The sequence below is a fragment of the Hippopotamus amphibius genome, chromosome 16 (assembly GCF_030028045.1).
Source record: "Hippopotamus amphibius kiboko isolate mHipAmp2 chromosome 16, mHipAmp2.hap2, whole genome shotgun sequence".
NCBI classification, from domain to species: Eukaryota; Metazoa; Chordata; class Mammalia; order Artiodactyla; family Hippopotamidae; genus Hippopotamus; species Hippopotamus amphibius.
In genome coordinates this window covers 47,319,140-47,338,352 of record NC_080201.1, presented here as the reverse complement: position 1 = coordinate 47,338,352, position 19,213 = coordinate 47,319,140, and the positions used below count along the sequence as shown (strand labels likewise).

General features: G+C 50.0%; 1 protein-coding gene across 1 annotated transcript; it reads left to right on the top strand.

The window, feature by feature from the left end:
* Positions 1-55: 55 nt before the first annotated feature.
* On the top strand, positions 56-18,253 carry NPHS1 (NPHS1 adhesion molecule, nephrin). The gene is made up of 29 exons (XM_057712301.1): positions 56-557; positions 665-880; positions 957-1,079; positions 1,281-1,409; positions 2,052-2,133; positions 2,515-2,618; positions 2,807-2,934; positions 3,023-3,194; positions 3,382-3,539; positions 3,803-3,947; positions 4,049-4,173; positions 5,329-5,515; positions 5,740-5,869; positions 6,026-6,198; positions 6,617-6,757; positions 6,847-6,987; positions 7,493-7,614; positions 8,621-8,792; positions 8,888-9,044; positions 9,140-9,291; positions 10,674-10,785; positions 10,870-11,051; positions 12,757-12,813; positions 15,187-15,306; positions 15,446-15,470; positions 15,578-15,653; positions 15,815-15,908; positions 16,008-16,123; positions 18,122-18,253. The coding sequence occupies exons 1-29, from the start codon at positions 500-502 to the stop codon at positions 18,251-18,253; spliced, it is 3,729 nt and encodes a 1,242-aa protein (XP_057568284.1). The 5' UTR covers positions 56-499.
* The last annotated feature ends 960 nt before the right edge of the window (positions 18,254-19,213 follow it).

Genomic DNA, 19,213 nt, shown 5'->3' with positions numbered 1-19,213 from the left:
GAGGTAGCAGCGTGAGGACAAGATTAGACTGAGAACTGGACCCAGCTCTGCCACTGACTGCATCCTCACTCCCTTGGGCTCCTGAGGCCTGCCGGACTCAGCAGGTGGTCCTCCTTGAGGGACTATGAGTGGTGAGAGGAGACCAGGGGTGGGGGTGGTACAGGAGAAGAAAGAGAATAGAAACTGATCTCAGGGAAGGGGACAGAGACTGAAAGAGAGAGAGAGAACCTTAGACCAGGAGAGCGAGACAAAGAGAATACAGAAGGGAGATCGGAGGGGACTTAGGGCAGGAAGAGAGAGAGAGAAAGACAGTGCGTGGGGCGTGGAGACTGACTCCTGGGAGGAGAGAAAAACAGAGAAAGAGAAGAAGAAAAATAGAATAAGAGAAACAAAGAGAAAAGCAAGAGACGGAGACGTAGAGAGGGACCCAGAGAAAGACAGAGGCAGACGCAGGAGGCAGGGAGTGGTCACTGTGGGAGCCTCAGGCCGAGGACCTGGGATGGCCCTGAACGTCCCCATCAGGGCTCCGCTGCTCCTCTTGGGGCTGCTGACAACAGGTGAGTGGGATCCTGGCCTGTGACCAGAGCCAGGTGGCCCTCATTTTCCACTCACATTCTCCAGATAGACCTTCTGCCCTCTTCTGCTGACACCTCTGTGTTCCCAGGACTGGCCCAGGTGCCAATCCCTGCCTCGGCCCCCCGAGGCTTCTGGGCTCTGCCTGAAAACTTGACAGTGGTGGAGGGAGCTGCTGCTGAGCTGCGGTGTGGGGTCAGCGCCCCTGGCAGCGCGGTCCAGTGGGCCAAAGATGGGCTGCTCCTAGGCCCCGATCCTCGGATCCCCAGTTTCCCACGGTATCGCCTGGAAGGGGACCCTGCGAAAGGTAAGGGACCAGAGCCTGAGATCCTGAACCACCAGCAAAGTCTGACTGCGGCCCTGACCTTGGGTCCTACCTGCAGGTGAATTCCACCTGCATATTGAAATGTGTGACCTCAGCGACGACGCAGAGTATGAGTGCCAGGTCGGCCGCTCAGAGACAGGCCCTGAGCTCGTTTCGCCCAGAGTGATCCTCTCTGTCCTGGGTACGGGTGAGAGACCCCCAGGACCCATGAGTCTGGACTTCTACCTTCGCCGGCTCCAGAGTCCAGGGTCCTAATTCCCCACTCCCCCACCCTTCCTCAGACTCAGGGTGCAGAACTCACTTCTTGAGCAATGAAACTCAAAGCCCAAATTCTCATATCCTTCTGAGTGGTTCGGGCTTACCCCAGACCCTTTCTCACCAGTGCCCCCCAAGGTGCTTCAGCTGACCCCCGAGGCAGGGAGCACAGTCACGTGGGTAGCTGGGCAGGAGTACTCGGTCAGCTGTGTGTCTGGGGACGCAAAGCCAGCACCTGACATCACCTTCCTCCTGAGTGAGTGTGGGTGAACTGGTGGGGGCAGCGTGAAGCTTCTGGAGTGGGGAGGGGGTGTGGCCCTGCCCAGGGTCCTCCTGAGTTGGGATGCAGGGGCAGGCTTGGAGAGATGCTGAGGCCAGTGTAGGACCCAGTGGATGGGAGGGGACATCCAGTGAAGGCACCTAGGAGTTCTCGGGACTGCTGGGCTGGGACTCAGTGAAGAGGCTGAGGCTCCAGTCAGAGATACAGAGATACGGGTGTCCTTTTCGTGCAGAAACAGGAAGCTGAGGTGGTGGGGGTGGGCAAAACACGGAGGGGAGGGGAGAGGGAATTCCCTGACGGTCCAGTGGTTAAGACTTCACACTTTCACTGCAGGGGGCACGGGTTTGATCCCTGGTCAGGGAACTAAGATCCCCCAAAACTGGGTGGTGCAGCCAAAAAAGGAGGGGGAGGGGAGGGGAGAGACCCAGGACTCAGTCCTGAGGGAGGACTCCAGGATTCAGGGAGGCCCAAATGTGCAAAGGGAACGGAGATGATGCTTTTCCTTCAGAACCGAGAGGGAGGGGGCTGTATGTCCACCCTGAGTACTTCCAGGCCACGCTCCCCAGGATCTACTTTGGGGGAAACCTGGCACCTCTTCAGCCTTCTTGTTACCCCAAGGTGGACAAGCAGTTTCTGACATCTCTGCTAATGTGAATGAGGGGTCCCAGGAGAAACTCTTCACCACAGAGGCCACAGCAAGGTATGGAAATTGGGGTGCCCTCCCCTCAGCCTGACCCCCAAATTTCTCCACGAAAACCCCATATCCTAGGGATTCAAGCATGGAAACTTGGGTCAGGTAGGAACCTCTGGGGCCCAGTTCCTCACCTTGACACTTTAAAACTTCTTCATGGAATCCCAGTTCCAGAGTATCAAGTACAAAGGGTTTGGCCAGGTGTGGGCCTCTGGGACTTCAGTTTTCGCTGTTGACCCCCAAATCTCTTCCATGGAACTCTAGATGCTAAAGGAAATCAGCATAGAGACTTAGACCAGGTGTGGGGACCCGGGATCCCCACCTCTTCACCTTGACTCCCCAAATTTCAGATGATGACTCTGACTTCAGAACCCCAACTTCTCACCCCAGGGTGACCCCCCAGAGCTCAGATAATGGGCAGTTACTGGTCTGTGAGGGGTCCAGCCCAGCTTTGGACACCCCTATCAAGGCTTCAGTCACCATGAATGTTCTGTGTAAGTAGGGGACTGGGTCAGCTGTTGGCACTGGGGATGGGGAGCCGGAACTGGGGGGCCTGGGGAGCACAGGGATTATGGAAGGCTCAGGGTCTCAAAGGGGAAACATGGGGGCTCAGAGGCAGGTTGTGGGGCCTGGAAAGAATGGATGGGCTCCCCAGGCCCACTGAGTGACTGCTTCTCCCCAGTCCCCCCAGGACCCCCTGTCATTGAGTGGCCAGGTCTGGATGAGGGGCACGTGCGGGCAGGGCAGAGCTTGGAGCTGCTGTGCACCGCCCGAGGCGGGAATCCGCTAGCCACACTGCAGTGGCTGAAGGTGAGAGCAGAGGCAGGCATGGAGGTGGGGGGAAGGGTGGGGGCCAGGAGCTGGCCCTGAGCTGGCCCAGGCCTGTCCCTGTCTCCAGAATGGCCAGCCCCTGTCCACAGCATGGGGCACAGAGCACGCCCAGGCAGTGGCCCGCAGCCTGTTAGTGATGATCGTGCAGCCGGAGGACCATGGGGCGAGACTCAGCTGCGAGGCTTACAACAGCGTATCTACAGGGATCCAGGAACGCGGGGTCACGCTGCAGGTCACTTGTGAGTTCTGGTGCCAGCTGCCCATCTGTCAGTCTGTACCCCAGAGGACCATCTGTTTGTACCCCCAAATCATGCCTGTCTCATGCCAAAGACCTCCTCATCTGTCCCCAGTCTCCTGTCTGTCTGGACTGATCTCTGAGCTGTCCAGCCCAGCTTAGTATCTCTCCTCCGGCCATCATCCCTGCAGTTCCCCCCAGTGCCATTACCATCCTGGGATCTGCATCCCAGTCTGAGAACAAGCCCGTGACACTCTCCTGCATCACCAAGTCCAGTCGCCCACGGGTCCTACTGCGATGGTGGCTGGGCTGGCGGCAGCTGGTGCCCACAGAGGAGACGGTCATGGATGTGAGGCGGGGGCCTGGCTCCTGGGTCTGAGGGAGGAGGGAGCTGAGGGCACAACTCCTGGATCTGGGAGAGAAGGGGTCTGGCAACTTGTATGCCTTGGTCCCTGGGGAGCATGGACTGGGGCCCCGGGGCCTCCTGGGTCTAACAGAGGAGAGGGTGGAGATGATTCATAGGTCCCTGCTGGGGTCTGGGTTGGACCCAGGTCACTGGTACCATGCATAGGGGTGCCCTACTTCCCAAGTCTGAAGCTCACTCTCTGCCAGGGCCTGCATGGTGGCCACATCTCCATGTCTAACCTGACATTCCTGGCGCGACGGGAGGACAATGGCCTGACACTCACATGTGAGGCCTTTAGTGAGGCCTTCACCAAGGAGACCTTCAAGAAGTCACTCACCCTGAATGTGAAATGTGAGCCTCCACCCTTGCCGGGGAGTGTCCCATGCCTTAGAGACCCCCTCCCTCAGGCTCCAGCCCAGAGAGAGAAGCCACTCTTCTGGCTCTCTCCACAGATCCTGCCCAGAAACTGTGGATCGAGGGCCCCCCAGAGAGGCAGCCCCTCCGGGCTGGAACCCGGGTGAGGCTGGTGTGTTTGGCCATTGGAGGCAACCCAGACCCTTCCCTAACCTGGTACAAGGTTGGTGCCAAGCAAGGGTTGTGGGGTGGCCAGGAATGTGGGGGAAAGATGAAGCCCCTTCTCTCCTCCTCTTGGGAAATCTTGGAAAACCTGAATTTCTTGAAAAATATTGGAAATTTTGAGTTTTGGCAGGGAATTTGAAAAGACAAACGCCATGAGAATTAAGTGCAATCTTAGGAAAATTGAGGAAATTCTGGGAAAACAGTGAGAATTCTAGAATAAAAGAAAGAATTCTGGATCTGGATTAGGAAAGGCAATTAATTTCATTAAAATTAAAGGAAATTCTGGCGAAATCTTGATATTTAGGTGAAATGGGGCAAAGGGGGCAAAGACTAGAAATTTGGGGAGAAAGACTAGTAATCCTACAGCACATTTGAAAATCCATTAATGTTAAATTGAGTTCTTGGGACTTGGGGGTAAGAAAGTGAAATTCCATTAAAATTGAAAAACTCTGGCAGAATTCTGGGAGAATTTTGGGAAATTACAAATCTCATGGAAATTCCTGAGGAAAGACTAGGAATTACAGGAATGAAATTGAATTCCATTTCATTGGATGGAATTTTGAGGACGTGCCAAGAACTGGGGCAAAACAAAGGATTCTAGTAAAAGACTAGGATAATAAGAGAATGCTGGGGAAGGATTCAGAAATCTGTGACCAGACAATAAAATTAAGGGAAAGATCAAAGGAAATCTTTGAGGAAGGTGGGGATTTGAAGAAACAGAACTAGGGATAGTCAAAAATGAAGGAATTCTGGGAAAACTTTGGGAATTCCAAGGGAATTTCCTGGCATAGGGTGTCTGGTAAATATAGCTGGAATGAATTTTGAGGAGTGGGGCTGAGGGTCTGCCGAGGGCATCCACAATTGCAGTCCCCCAGAGAGCAGAGGAGGCGGGGAGGGGCGGGGGGACAGGTAAGGGTTGGGGCTGGAGGCGGATCAGACAGGATAATCTCGGGGCCCCGGGGGCCCAGTAGGCGGCAGAGATTCCGGGTGGGGCGTGCTCAATTCCAGTCCCCATTCCTCTACCCTAGGCGGTGTCCGCAGAAGGGGGCGCCTTTTCCTCATCACACAGAGGGCTGGCAGCCGACCCAATGGGGGCGTCTCGCGGGGGGATGACATGGCTACCCGCGGTCCCCCAGTCAGTCTTGGCCCTCAGGACTCACGCACCGTGACCGAACCGCGGCCGCCCCAGGAGCCGCGGCGGGTGCAGCTGGGAAGTCTGGAGAAGTCCGGGAGCACCTTCTCCCGAGAGCTAGTGCTGGTCACGGGTCCGTCGGACAACCAGGCCAAGTTCACGTGCAAAGCCGGCCAGCTCAGCGCGTCCACGCAGCTGGTGGTGCAGTGTGAGGAGGCGCAGTGCCGGGCTGGGAGGGAGGGCTTGGCTGCGGAGGGGAACTGCGCTGGAGCCGCGGCTGCTGGGGTGCGGGTGGGAGGCAGCTGGGGGAGGGGTGGGTGCTGCAGAGCCCGGCGCCCTCGGGGCTGGGCAGGGCCTGGGTCAAGGCTTGGCCGAAGCAGGCCCGGCTGCCTCCTCACCTCTGAGGCTCGCTCCTCCCAACGGTTCTCGAAGTCCCTCCGACTAATGTGACAATCCTGGCCAACGCGTCGGCGCTACGCCCCGGGGATGCCTTAAACTTGACGTGCCTCAGCGTCAGCAGCAACCCTCCGGTCAACTTGTCGTGGGACAAGGAGGGGGAGAGGTGAGAGTGCGAGTGGCCCTCCCGGTTCTCTTCATGCTCCTTTACAGTCAGAATCCAGCCCCCGCCCTACTTGCCCTCCAGCCCAGTACCCAACTCAGTACCCGGTACCCAGTACCCAGACTCTGGCTCTGGTCCTACTCCCTGCCCGGTCCACAGGCTGGAAGGCGTGGCCGCCTCGCCCCCGAGTGCTCCATTCAAAGGCTCCGCCGCTGCCAGGAGCGTCCTTCTGAGAATGTCATCTCGCGACCACGGCCACCGCGTGACCTGCAGTGCCCACAGCACCGAGCTACGGGAAACCGTGAGCGCCTTCTACCGCCTCAACGTGCTGTGTATGTGCGCAGGCCTGGCATCCCTCTTGATTCCCTCCTGACCCTATACGACTTGGGTCTTCATCTTGATACTGTCTTTGACTTCCATTCTAAACCCTGAAACTTTCCTGACCTTTATCCTGACACCCAACTCTGCACCAACTCCTATCCTGCCCAACCTCTGTCCTGCCGTTTGTCCTCTATTCTAACTCCTGACCGTGACCCCCATCCCGAACGCCCTTTCCATCCTTAAATCTGACTCTGGCCTCTTCTGAACCTAACTCCAATCTCAGCTCTGAACGTAATTGCTACCTGGTCCACAACCTTAAAATTCTAGTCGTGATCTCGACTTTAACCCTTTATGCCTGCACCCTGATCTCACATCCACCCTGGACCCGAACCTTAACAATCTTGACTCTCGGTGGCACCTCCTCCGCAGACCCTCCAGAGTTCCTGGGGGAGCAGGTGCTTGTGGTGACCGCGGTGGAGCAGGGTGAGGCACTGCTGCCCGTATCCGTGTCTGCCAACCCTGACCCAGAGGCCTTCAACTGGACCTTCCGCGGCTATCGCCTCAGCCCAGGTGCAGGGAGGGGCCATGGAGAGGGGTGCAGGTCTCCAGCAATGCGCGACACGAGGGTATAGCAGGCCCCTCACCCTGACTTCCCCCAGTTGGCGGCCCCCGGCATCGTATCCTGTCTGGTGGAGCCCTGCAGCTGTGGAATGTGACCCGCGCTGACGATGGCCTCTACCAGCTGCACTGCCAGAACTCAGAGGGCACTGCTGAAGCTCTTGTGAGGCTGGATGTACACTGTGAGCCCCCCTTCACCCTTGGAAACTAAGGAGCTCTGGGAGCCCAGCTGGCCATGGCAACCACACCCACCGGAGGAATCTTGCCCACTGTGGAGTCTCCTCATTGTGGTAGCTCCGCCCACTCAGGGATATTCACCCATCCTGGAAGCCTCCCACTCTGGGAGCTCCCACTGTGATGGAGCCATGCCCACTTTGGGAAACCTGCCCACTGGAGATACCTTATGTAGAATCTCTGCCCACCTACTCCCATCAGGAAGCCAAGCCCACTGTGGAAGCCCCACCTCCACACAATTCTGGAAGTCCACCAGACCTATTCTCGTCACTACAGTGGCATAGTAAAGGGTGGGGACAACCTCACTAACCCTGAGGACTTTACTCCAAAGGCAGACTTTATCACACCCATAACTTTCCTGGGTATCTCTAAGACACCTCTCCCACCTGGGGCCCTCTTCCACCATGGCCTGTCTGGGCCCAAGTGCCTTCTCCAAGCTCCTGCCTTCCCTAGATGCTCCCATAATCCGAACTCTCCAAGACCCCACTGAGGTGAATATTGGGGATTCTGTGGACATAGTCTGCACCGTTGATGCCAATCCCATCCTTCCAGAGATGTTCAACTGGGAGAGGCTGGTGAGGATCTGACCTTTGGAAAATGGAATTAGGGGCTGGGGGATGTGATTTCTTGACTGTGAGCTCCTTGGGAGGAGGGGTCACATCTAAATGACCCTATATAACTATGTACTTGTCAGGGCATGCTCTAAGAACTAACTGTTGAATGGCAGATGGGGGGTGGATGAGTAAATAGATAACCAGGTGAGTGGGTGGGCAGGTGGGTAAATACATGGATGGATAGGTAGATGGGTGGGATGAATAGGTGGATGGATGAATGAGTGGATGGAAGAACAGATGGACAAATGGACAAGTGAATGAATGGATAAATGGATCAATAAATGGGCAATTAGACGATTGAATAAAACGAATGAGTAGGTTAGATTAGATTAGATTAGATTAGATCAGAGAGTAGATGGATGGATAGATACACCACCAGTGGAAAATATGTCTGTGGAAGGATAATGGATAAATGGATGGATGGGTAGGTGCACAGGTCAGTGGCTAGATGGAGAGATGGATAGATAGGTAGCTAGATGAACTGACGAACAGATGTATATATTTATTGGTTTGTGCATATATAAGTGAATAGATGGGGTGGATAGGTAGAGAGATGGAAGGGTGCATGTGGGGGTAGAAGGAAGACAAATGGTTGGATGAATGAATGGGTGAATGGATGAATGAATGGAAAGGGAGGTTGATAGTTGTATGGATAAATGGATGAATCGATGGGTAGGTGGATGGTTAAATACATGAATGGATGAGTGGATTGATGGTTCCAAGCATGAATGGTTGAATAAATGGATGGGTGAGTGTGTGGCTGGGTTGGTGGATGAATGGATGGATCCACGCATGAATGGTTGGATAAATGGATGGAAGGTGAATGGGTGGATAACAGGGAGAATTTTTTCTTTGCTGGGAAGGGTGATTGTGGCTGGGAGAATGAGGCTATGGAGGGGACCCAGTTTGGGGGATAATGGATCTGGGGCCAGACTTGGGGACCATCTCCTGAGTCTTGGGCCTCCAGGGAGAAGAGGAGGAGGACCAGAGTCTGGAAGACATGGAGAAGATGTCAAAGGGGTCCACAGGGCGTCTTCGGATTCGCCATGCCAAGCTGAACCAGGCTGGTGCTTACCAGTGCATAGTGGACAATGGGGTGGCACCTCCAGCCCGAGGGCTGGTCCGTCTTGTTGTCAGATGTGAGTAACAACCAAAGCCCTAACTCCAAGGCCTGCCACTAAACCCACATGTCGTGTCCTTCCATAAACCTCATGTTGACCTCCAACCCCTCTAGTTGCCCCCTACGTGGAACATCCTGCTCCCTTAACTAAAGTGGCTGCAGCTGGAGACAGCACTACTTCTGCCACCCTCCACTGTCGTGCCCGAGGTGTCCCCAATATCATCTTCACTTGGACCAAAAACGGGGTCCCTCTGGATCTCCAGGATCCCAGGTGAGCCCAGGCTCAACCAGGTAGCACTCCAACCCTAACTTTGATACCCCAATCCCAGTCACCCTACCTGAATCCCTGCCACTCCTCCTCTCCAGGTACACAGAACACACGTACCACCAGGGCGCTGTTCACAGCAGCCTTCTGACCATTGCCAACGTGTCTGCAGCCCAGGATTACGCCCTCTTCACGTGCACAGCCACCAACCCCCTTGGCTCCGACCACACCAACATTCAACTCGTCAGCATCAGTAAGATGGGAGGGTGTTGGGAGGGTGCTGCCCTAGGTCAGTCCCCGAGTCTCTGGTTGGTCCCAGAATGGCAGTATTCCTGAAACTTGAGAAGTGTTTATGAATGAGGATGGAGGTTTTACCTGCCCCCCCCCCCCAATCCCAATGGAGACTGGATTTTTAGGGAAATCCACAACAAAGGAAAAAATGGAGGAGGCCTTCTTATTGGCCCAAGTAACTGAAAAGTAGATCTTCAGGAGTCACTGAATCTAGGTTCAGCTGTCATCAAGAATTCTCCATCTCTCAGGGCTACTTTTCTCTGTGTTGGCTTTCTTATAAGGCTTCTCATAATGGTCGGTGAGACATCTAACGGACCCCTATAAAAAGACTTACAAGAAAGTAAGCCTTCCTAACAGTGGTATGAAAGTACTAGAATCAAGATCCATTGGCTCCACTTGGCTCCCAGCCGGTCCCTGATCTAATCAGGTGGTGAGAGGAAGACAACCTGATTGTTTCTCTTGTTGGTCAGACCTGCTCACATGTCCATCCTGCAAGGAGTAGAGTCACTTCCATCAGAAGCACGTGGCCTGCGAGTGTGAGCAGGTGGTTCTCCAATGGATGGTCAGGGTCTGTAAGCAGAAGAAATGAAGGGAATGGATATGAGATAGCTACAAAAATCCACTACAAGAAACATATATTATACAGTCAATCCTCATTATCTGTGGAGTCTGTATTTGCAAATCTGCCTACTTGCTAAAATTTATCTGTAACCCCAAGTCAATACTCATGCTGCTTTCTCAGACATTCAGGGAACCATACAAAGTGGGTGAAAAATTTGAGTCATCCAGTGAGTACATTTTCAGTTGAGATGGAGCAAGATGACACTCTGCCTTCTTATAGCTCTCATTTTTTGCACCTTTGTGCTTTTCGGTAGTGATTTTGCTAAATAAAATGGCCCCCAAGCACAGCGCTAAAGTGCTGTCTGGTGTTCCCAAGCTCAAGAAGGCTGTGATGTGCCACTTGGAGAAAATATTTGTGTTGGGTAAGGTTTGTTCAGGTGTGAGTTTATAGCAGCGTTGGCTCTGAGTTCAATGCTAATGAATCAACGAGATATATTAAAGACATCTTTAAGCAGAAACATGCACAATACACGATCATGTATTAATTGGTTGATGAAATGTAACTAGAGGACTAGAGGGTCTTGGGAATCTAAGCCTGCATTTCCCTTAGAAACAATGGTTTTGTATTTGCTAATTGGGTGTTTACAGTAACTTTAGAGAACAACCACCGCGAATAATGAGAACCCACTGTATACTTAAAATCATGCTTATGGGAAATCGGGAAGGAATCTTCCAGAATCCTTCTGTATCCTCTGACTGTGTCCGCCATCCCTTACCTCAAAGGCCGCCCTGATTCGCCACTGGGATTGAAGGTCATGAGCATGACCCCATACTCCGTGGGGCTGGAGTGGAAGCCTGGCTTTGATGGGGGCTTGCCACAGAGTTTCCAAATCAGGTGGGTCCCTGTCATGGCAGGGAAGGGGTGGCAGCCAATATGGCTGGGGCACCTCCCTAAATGACTACCCTCCCTTTCATGCAGGTATGAGGCCCTGGGGACTCCAGGGTTCCTCTACATGGATGTCCTACCACCCCAGGCCACCACCTTCACACTGACGGGGCTGCAGCCTTCTACACGATACAGGATCTGGTTGCTGGCCAGGAATGCCCTGGGCGACAGCGGAGTAGCTGACAAGGGGTCCCAGATCTCGATCACCACCCCAGGTGGGAAGGGACATTCTTGGGCAGGTTGCAGAATTCCTCAGAGGACCTAGAGGGTGGTATAGTGAAGTCGATACTATTATTCCCCTTTTGCAGATGGAGAAACTGAGGCCCAAAGAAGTTAAGCTACTTGTCAAAGCTCACACAGGTAGAAGGAGCTACAGATGAAATTTAAACTCAGGCAGATGAATTCCAGAGACTAGTTTTTGCCACTAAACTATATTACCTGAATGTGATTAATGACACAAGGGAATTAGAAGAGAATTTGAGTTGAATGAAAATGAAGACATATGAAAATTGTGGGATGCAGCTAAAGCAGTGCTTAGCAAGCAATTTTTAGCTTTAAGTGCTCATATTAGATTTTTTTAAGCCTTCAAACTAAGTTTCCATCTTAAGAAACTAGAAAAAGAAAGGCAAATTAAACCCAAAGTGGACAAAAGGAAGGAAATAATAAAGAGCAGAAATTGATGAACTGGAAAATCAAAAAACAATACAGGAAAATAATGAAAACAAAAGCTGATTCTTTGAAAAGATCAATAACATTTATAAAGCCAATCAAGGCAAAAAAGAGAAGGCAACCCTTAACCAACATCAGGAATGAAAAAGGGGACATTACCACCTATCCTATAGACATTAAGGGGAAATTAGGAAGTATCAATATTACGAACAACTTTATATCAATAAATTCCGCAACTTTGATAACACGGATAAATTCCTTGAATATGACTGAGAACATTTTGACTCTGATAAGCACTATGGTGTAGTGGCTAATCATACAGAGCCTGGTTCAGACAAACCTGAGTTCAAGTCCCAGCTCTGCAACTTCCTAGATGTGAGACCTTAGACAAGTTACTTAAGACTCAGTATAATCTTCGAGCCTCAGTCTCTAAAGATAAGGTATATCGCCAGTCTCTGTATCTCAGTTTCTGAAAGTAAGGTCTATTTTAGACAGTTGTGAGGATTAAATAAATCAATATATCTAAAGCTCTTAGAATAGCGCCCTGTACAAAGTAAGTGCTATGTAGATGCTAATTTAAAGAAATGCCCCCTCCCCCCGCTCACCTTCTGTTTACTCTGCCCCATGAAGGCTCCCTTTTTCTGTGTTTCCCTTCCTGACAGAGCAGCCTTTTTCCTCATGGAAGTAAGGACTCTTTCCCATCCCTACAATCTTCCCTCCTCTTTCCCCCCATCCTCATTCCAGTTTTCCTTTTAAGCACTAAAGTAGTACTATACTCACCTCCCTTGTTCTAGAACTTATACCTCTATTAAAGCAGTCTGAGAACCCATGATCTTTTTTGATTAATCCCCAAAATTGACAATTCAGATTAAAAGAACCTTCGACACCATAAAGCACTCATCAATAATTTATTATTATTATTTTTCTTATTAGCATTATTATTATTATTACTACAAGGGTAAGTCAAAAATTATCCACACTCTGGCTGTATAATTTATAGGAGTTTTAATATAACTGGAGTGTGAATAATTTTTGACTCACCTTCATATTAGCATGTGTTAGAATGATTATTAATAGCATTGTCATTACGATCAGCAATTGCCAATTCTCTTTGAAATATTCCTAAGACGTCATAAATTAATCCCTGTGAGTCTCAAAATGGGTTGCAAAGCTTAATAGGAGACTGAAAAATATTTATGGCTTATCTCAGATTGTTGGTGTTAATTTGCATTCTCTATATCCACCTGCCAGGTCTAGACCAACCTTCTGGAGCACCTGACTACCAGCTGCCCACAGAGCAGCCTGCAGGCAAGTCCTCAATCCCCAATCACCCCTCTGTCTCTTGGAACAAACTTTCTGGTCTCTAACCCCACCTCCTCTGCCTTGTGGCCATAGCCCTTTAAGACTTAACTCTGGGGACTTCCTAGGTGGCACAGTGGTTAAGAATCTGCCTGCCAATGCAGGGGCATGGGTTCAATCCTCCAGGAGTATCCCACATGCCGCAGAGCAACTAAGCCCGTGCGCCACAGCTATTGAGCCTGCGCTCTAGAGCCCGTGAGCCATAACTACTGAGCCCGTGTGTTGCAACTACTGAAGCCCACGTGCCTAGAGCCTGTGCTCCACAACAGGAGAAGCCATAGCAATGAGGAGCCTGCGCACCACAATGAAGAGTAGCCCCCACTCTCCACAACTAGAGAAAGCCTGTGTAAGACCCAATGCAGCCAATAAATAAATAAATAAATAAATAAATAATTTTTAAAAAAGACTTAACTCTGCCTTGTAGGCTCTCATGCATATCCTTAGTTCTTCCTCTTATCTGGATGTGATAAATTTTCTCTCTTCCTGATTCAGTTTAATTCGGAAAGAACTTGCTGACTCCATGCTCTGTGCAGAGCCTGTGTCAGTTGGCTTTTGCTGCATAACAGACAACCCTAAACATGGGCACTTACAGCAACAAACATTATTTCTTGTGATTTTATGAGTGGCTGAACAGTTCTGGTCTGGGCTATAGTCAGGCAGCAGCTCCACTGGGACTGGTTGGTTTAGGAGGGCCCCCACCTCACTCGTCTGAAAATCTGGCTGTTGGTTGGGACAATGGAGATAACTGGGCCGCATGTGTCTCCTCGGCTTGTTCACGGGGAGGTGGTCACTGGAGTCCCAAGAGCACCAGTAGGGGGCAAGTCCCAATTCACAGGCACTTTTCAAGCTTCTGATTCTGTCTTATTGGCTGAAGCAAGTGACATGGCTCAACTTAGAGTCAGTGTGGAAGGGGAAATCTCAAGAGCATGCACACAGGGAGACAATTATGACCGTTTTGCAAATAATACCCTTTAGAGCCTGAGAAGGTTGCAAGTGACAGAAATTCAGCTATTGCTGACAATAAAAAGAATTGCTTAGCCCATGAAATTGAAAACTCTAAGTGTGGCTGGATTTAAGTGCTCAAAATTTTCACCAAGGATCAGTTTCCCACTCTCTCTCTCAACTTTGCCTTCAACTCTGATGACTTCCTTCTCAGGTTCTTCTCTTAAGAAGGTAAAGAAGTCCTCACACACCTTCAGCTTTTTTTTTTTTTAATTTTATTTATTTATTGGCTATGTTGGGTCTTCGTTGCTGCACACGGGCTTTCTCTTCATTGTGACGCACAGGCTCCTCATTGTGGTGGCTTCTTTTGTTGTGGAGCATGGGCTCTAGGCACGTGGGCTTCAGTAGTTGTGGCACACGGGTTCAATAGTTGTGGCTCAAGGGCTCTACAGCACTGGCTCAGTCATTGTGGCACATGGGCTTAGTTGCTCCGCAGCATGTGGGAATCTTCCTGGAGAAGGGATCAAACCCGTGTCCTCTGCTTGGGCAGGCATATTCTTAACCACTGGGCCACTTAGCATCCCACACTTCTTAGCAGCTAGCAGAAGAGTGTCCTAGATGCTCTTGCAAAAATCTACCTTAGGTCAAATGCCAGTCCCTGAATCGATCACTGTGGGAAGAGGGATGGGTGCCCTTATTGGCCAGGTTGGGCCATGTGTTCTCCACAGAGTCCTGCGGAGCCATCCAGACTGAGAGCAGGGAGTAACCACCGTCAAAGGAAAATGAGTCCTGTCAGCAGAAGTGCTGAGCAGATGTCTACTGAGAGGGACTTAGTCTTGTCCTCAGGGATATAGCAGAGGATTCTGGTGTTGTCTGGGATGGAAGTTTGTGCAAAGAGTAAGTTATCTGAGATGGAGTTTGAAGGGAGAATCGAAGTTTGCTTGAGAAGAAAGACATTTAAGGACAGATACTTGACTATTTGAAGGCTTAGAGGTATGGATTTGCCCCAGTGATTCTGGAAACAGCCAGTGGTTAGTTTTGTGTGGCTGGAGGCTCAATAGTTGGTGGACAAGAGTGGAGATGTGGGAAGAGGCCAGATCATAGAAGGTCTTGAATGCCTAGTGAAGGAGCTGAAGTGCCTGCTAGAGTCCATACATGGGGCTTGGGCAAAGGTAGGACCCACTGCTAATGGCTTGATTTGAGAAAAAAGCCACCTGCCCTGGGGTGGCAAAAGAAGTGGACATGGAAACCCCTGGTCATCTGCTTCCCTGCCCTAGGAGGAGGGTCTTTGTTGGTCAGGAACAGGCTTTTTCAGAGAACCTAACTGAGGTCTAAAACCAATTGTTTTGGGCTCACTGAGGGGTTACTTCCGTCCCACAGGAACCTCAGAGCTGCCCCTGCTGCCTGTTCTGTTTGCTGTTGGGGGTCTCCTGCTGCTTTCTAATGCCTCCTGTGTCGGGGGATTCCTCTGGCAGCGGAGATTGAAGCGTCTTGCTGAGGGTGAGGAGGGACCCTTCCCCTGCTGGGACAGAGGCCCAAGGGCGATGGGAGCCCTGGGTTTGCTGCATATTGAAGTTATCCGAGGCCCAAGTGGGCTTGAGGGGCGTGTCCCTGACCCATTTCTCCCTTTTCCCCTCAGGCATCTCAGAGAAGACAGAAGCAGGGTAAGTGGGAATATTTATCTGTGAGGGAGACTCTGGGGAGGAGGTTTGAGGGTGGCAGCTGCCAGAGGGTCAACACCCAACTGCCCCTCATGCCTCCATCTCGGAAGGTCAGAGGAGGACCGAGTCAGGAATGAATATGAGGAGAGCCAGTGGACTGGAGACCAGGACACTCGAAGCTCCACGGTGAGTGGGGGTGGTCCTGACACCCCACCAACAGAGAACTAACAGTGACTAAAATTCCACTGTTAGCTTTAGGTTAATCATTGCCCTTTCCTGGAATGGTGGAGTCAAAGGATGGAAAAGACTATCTGTTTTTTTTTTTTTTTGGGGGGGGGTGCTGACAGGTTAGCACAACAGATGTAGAGCCATATTACCATTCCATGAGGGACTTCAGCCCCCAGCTGCCCCCCATGCTGGAGGAGATGTCTTATCCCCGAGGTGAGTGGTGAGCACAGTGGAAGTCCCGCCCCCCTCATAGATGCCCCCTGACATTTGGACTGGTGCCCTGATCACCCCTCCCTTCCACTCCAATTCCAGGTCTTATGCATCTTGAGGAGGAGAATATGGCTGTTCCTGGGCACCTGTATGATGAGGTGGAAAGACTGTATGCCCCATCTGGGGCCTGGGGACCCCTCTACGATGAAGTACAGATGGTGAGGAGATTTGTATCAGCAGAAATATTTCCTGGCTAGTGCTAGAAACCCACCTCCTACTGCTCGTATTAGTTAGGGTAAGATAGCTACTGTAGCAAAGAGGCCTTGGCCATAATCCAGTGGCCTAAACAAAACAGTCTATTTTTCACATAACAGTCAAAGGTGAGTGGCCCTGCAGCACAAGGTTATTCTGGAACCCAAGTTCTTTCTGTTGTGTTCCTCTGCTATCCTCCAGTAAACTGACCACGTTTACATGGATGGGCCAGTTCACTGGGGGTTTCATCTGGTGGGAAAGGGGAAAAGAGAGTATGGTATAGGTACAACCCTGACTTATGGTACAGGCCCAGAAATGGTACATTCTGCTCTTATTCCACTGCTGAGAATATGACCGTGGTCACACCTAACTGCACAGGAGGCTGAGAAATGCAGTCTATTTGGCAGCTATATGCCCCTACTACAATTTTTTGTTACTGTGGAAGAAGGAAGGTATGTATTTGGTTGGATAATTAGCCAACTCCATTATACTGGTTAAGCAGAGAGATATAGAGAAATAATTTTTTGGTCCACTCAAAGGAAAAGTCAAGGGATAGAATTGTCTTCAGGCCCACACAGAATTTCCTCTCTGAAGATGTCCCTAGAAAATTCAGGTTTGTATTCTGTTAGATTAGAAACCTTCAAAAAAGAGAATGCCTCTTTTTCAATAGCTCCAAAGCCCCAACGCAGACACTTACTGGTTTAGTTTGGTTCATGCTCATTGCTGAACCACTGAAGCTGGGTGTAAAATATGCTAATTGCACAAGTTTGGATCAGTGCCCACCCATGGTATCAGGGAGTAGGGGCCACCCCGCTCAATCCACTGGGCTGAGAATGGAAGAGGGAATGGAGAGCCCAGAGGGAAGTGAGGATGGTGGCTGAGCAGGCAAAAACAGCAGACAGGTACCTTGACCACCGGCTAAGCCCCACCTACTGCATTACAGTAAGAGATATACGGCAGAACCCCTGACTTTCTGTGTGGCCTTGACTATGGTCCGGCAACAGCGGGTCAAAGATTTCCCTCTGTAACGTGGTCCAGATGGAGCACCATTCTCCCCACCAAGGTGGAAATAAAGTGCTTGGTGCTGTCCATGGTGCTGAACCGCAGTGCCCTCTAAAGCACAGGTGCAGTCTGTACAATTTCTATAAAGGGCAGATAGTAAATATTTTGGGCTTTGCAGGATATACTGTTTCTCTAGAAACTACTCACTCTGCCATAAAAGCAGCCATAAACAATAGATAAACAAACAATTGTGGCTAAGTTCCAATAAAACTTTATTTTTGGATACTGAAATTTGAAATTCATATAATTTTCACACGTCACAAGTATCACTTCTTTTTTGATATTTTCCCAGCAATTAAAAAATGTAAAACTATTCTTAAGCAATAAGAAAAAAACATGCAGCGGGCCATATTTGGCCCCTGGGCAAGTCTGCTCTAAAGTTTACTGATCAAAAACAACCATTTTCTCCCAAATCTAGGGCAAAGCACATCCCCAGTAAGGACCACCCTACGTGGTCTTTCATCTCTTCTATTTTGATGAGGCAATGTTTTGAACAGTCATTAGACTGAGAGAATCAAGATTCACATTCCACAGTTCCCATAGCTGATATCATGTGCTGACTAAAAATTTCATGTCTGACATTTAAATTACTTTTTTTGACAGGAAATCGTGAGATATCTTGGACTTGCTTAAAAACAATCCAGTTAGTAGGGGTGGGGGATGAGAAGGTAGAGATATAAATAAATCAAGATTGACCAAAGGTTGATATTTTTGAAACTAGGTGATGGGTTCACAGGGTTCATAATAATCTCCTCTTTGTGTATGTTAGAATTGCCCCCATAATTAGAAGCTAAAACATTTTTCTTTTCTGTGAAGTATAGCAGGAGAGTGAATCCCCCAGAGCTGCAATGCTGACCCACAGAGCACCTCTCTATGGTTCTAACTCCACCTTTGCTTGTCAGGGCTCCTGTGACCTTCGCTGGCCTGAGGACAGGTATGAGGATGCAAGAAGAATCTATGATCAGGTGGCAAGAGATTTGGACTCTATGGAACCTGATGCTCTACCCTTTGAGCTGAGGGGACAGCTAGTGTGAGAGCCTTCTCAACACCCTTTTCCTACACCTGCAAGACATAATATCCCAATTGTCCTTTTTATTCCAGCCTAGGCTGGGCTTGTTAAGTGAGCTCCATTGGACACAAAGGGAGTGGCACTTTTTCAGGAGGGGAAGTGGAGGGGTGTGCGTGACAGAAGATGGTTTAAGCTGGTGTCAAAGTATAAACAAAGCTCCTCCTGGGATTGACTTTAGGGTTCTCCATAGGAACACAGTGAATTGTAAAAGACATCTCAGTAATGAAAAACTAGTCTGAGGGTCCTTATGATTTTTAAAGTAAACATTTCAGAAGTGGGAAAGGACATATCAAAAACTAAGTTCATTTCGAGTTCAGCTACATCTGAAACAGCTAAGTGGAATTTATGAACCATTATTATATCCTATTTGTTTTATGCTTTTCCACAGTTACCTACAACATGATGTATAAACTATGACACAATGTAAACATAAATAGACTCTATAGAAAATAAAATAGACTTTATTGAAACAAGATGAACATAAAATAATGCATACTCTGTGATTTTGCTTATAGAAATTCTAGAACAGGCAAAGCTAATCTACAGTGACAGAGCCAGATTAGTGATTGCCTGGGACCATGGGAAGGAATTGACTACAAAAGAGTATGAAGAAACTTTTGAGGGGGTGATAGAAATGTTCTATATGATGATTGTGGTGGTAGATATATGAAAGTACAGATCTGTCGAAACTCACTGAATCTCTACACTTAAGATGGGTGCATTTTATGGTACATAAATTATATCTCAACAAAGGTGACTTTAAAAACAGGCACTATAGGGACTTCCCTGGTGGTGCAGTGGTTAAGAATCTGCCTGCCAATGCAGGGGACATGGGTTCGAGCCCTGGCCCGGGAAGATCCCACATGACACAGAGCAACTAAGCCTGTGTGCCACAACTACTGAAGCCTGTGTGCCTCCCCCCCGT

Bases quoted from the DNA above. Each gene is read 5' to 3' on its own strand.
- NPHS1 (XM_057712301.1), top strand. From the start codon at position 500: ATGGCCCTGAACGTCCCCATCAGGGCTCCGCTGCTCCTCTTGGGGCTG. The intron at 5,516-5,739 runs GTGAGGAGGCGC...CGGTTCTCGAAG, and splicing joins CACGCAGCTGGTGGTGCAGT to TCCCTCCGACTAATGTGACA. The intron at 6,988-7,492 runs GTGAGCCCCCCT...TGCCTTCCCTAG, and splicing joins TGTGAGGCTGGATGTACACT to ATGCTCCCATAATCCGAACT.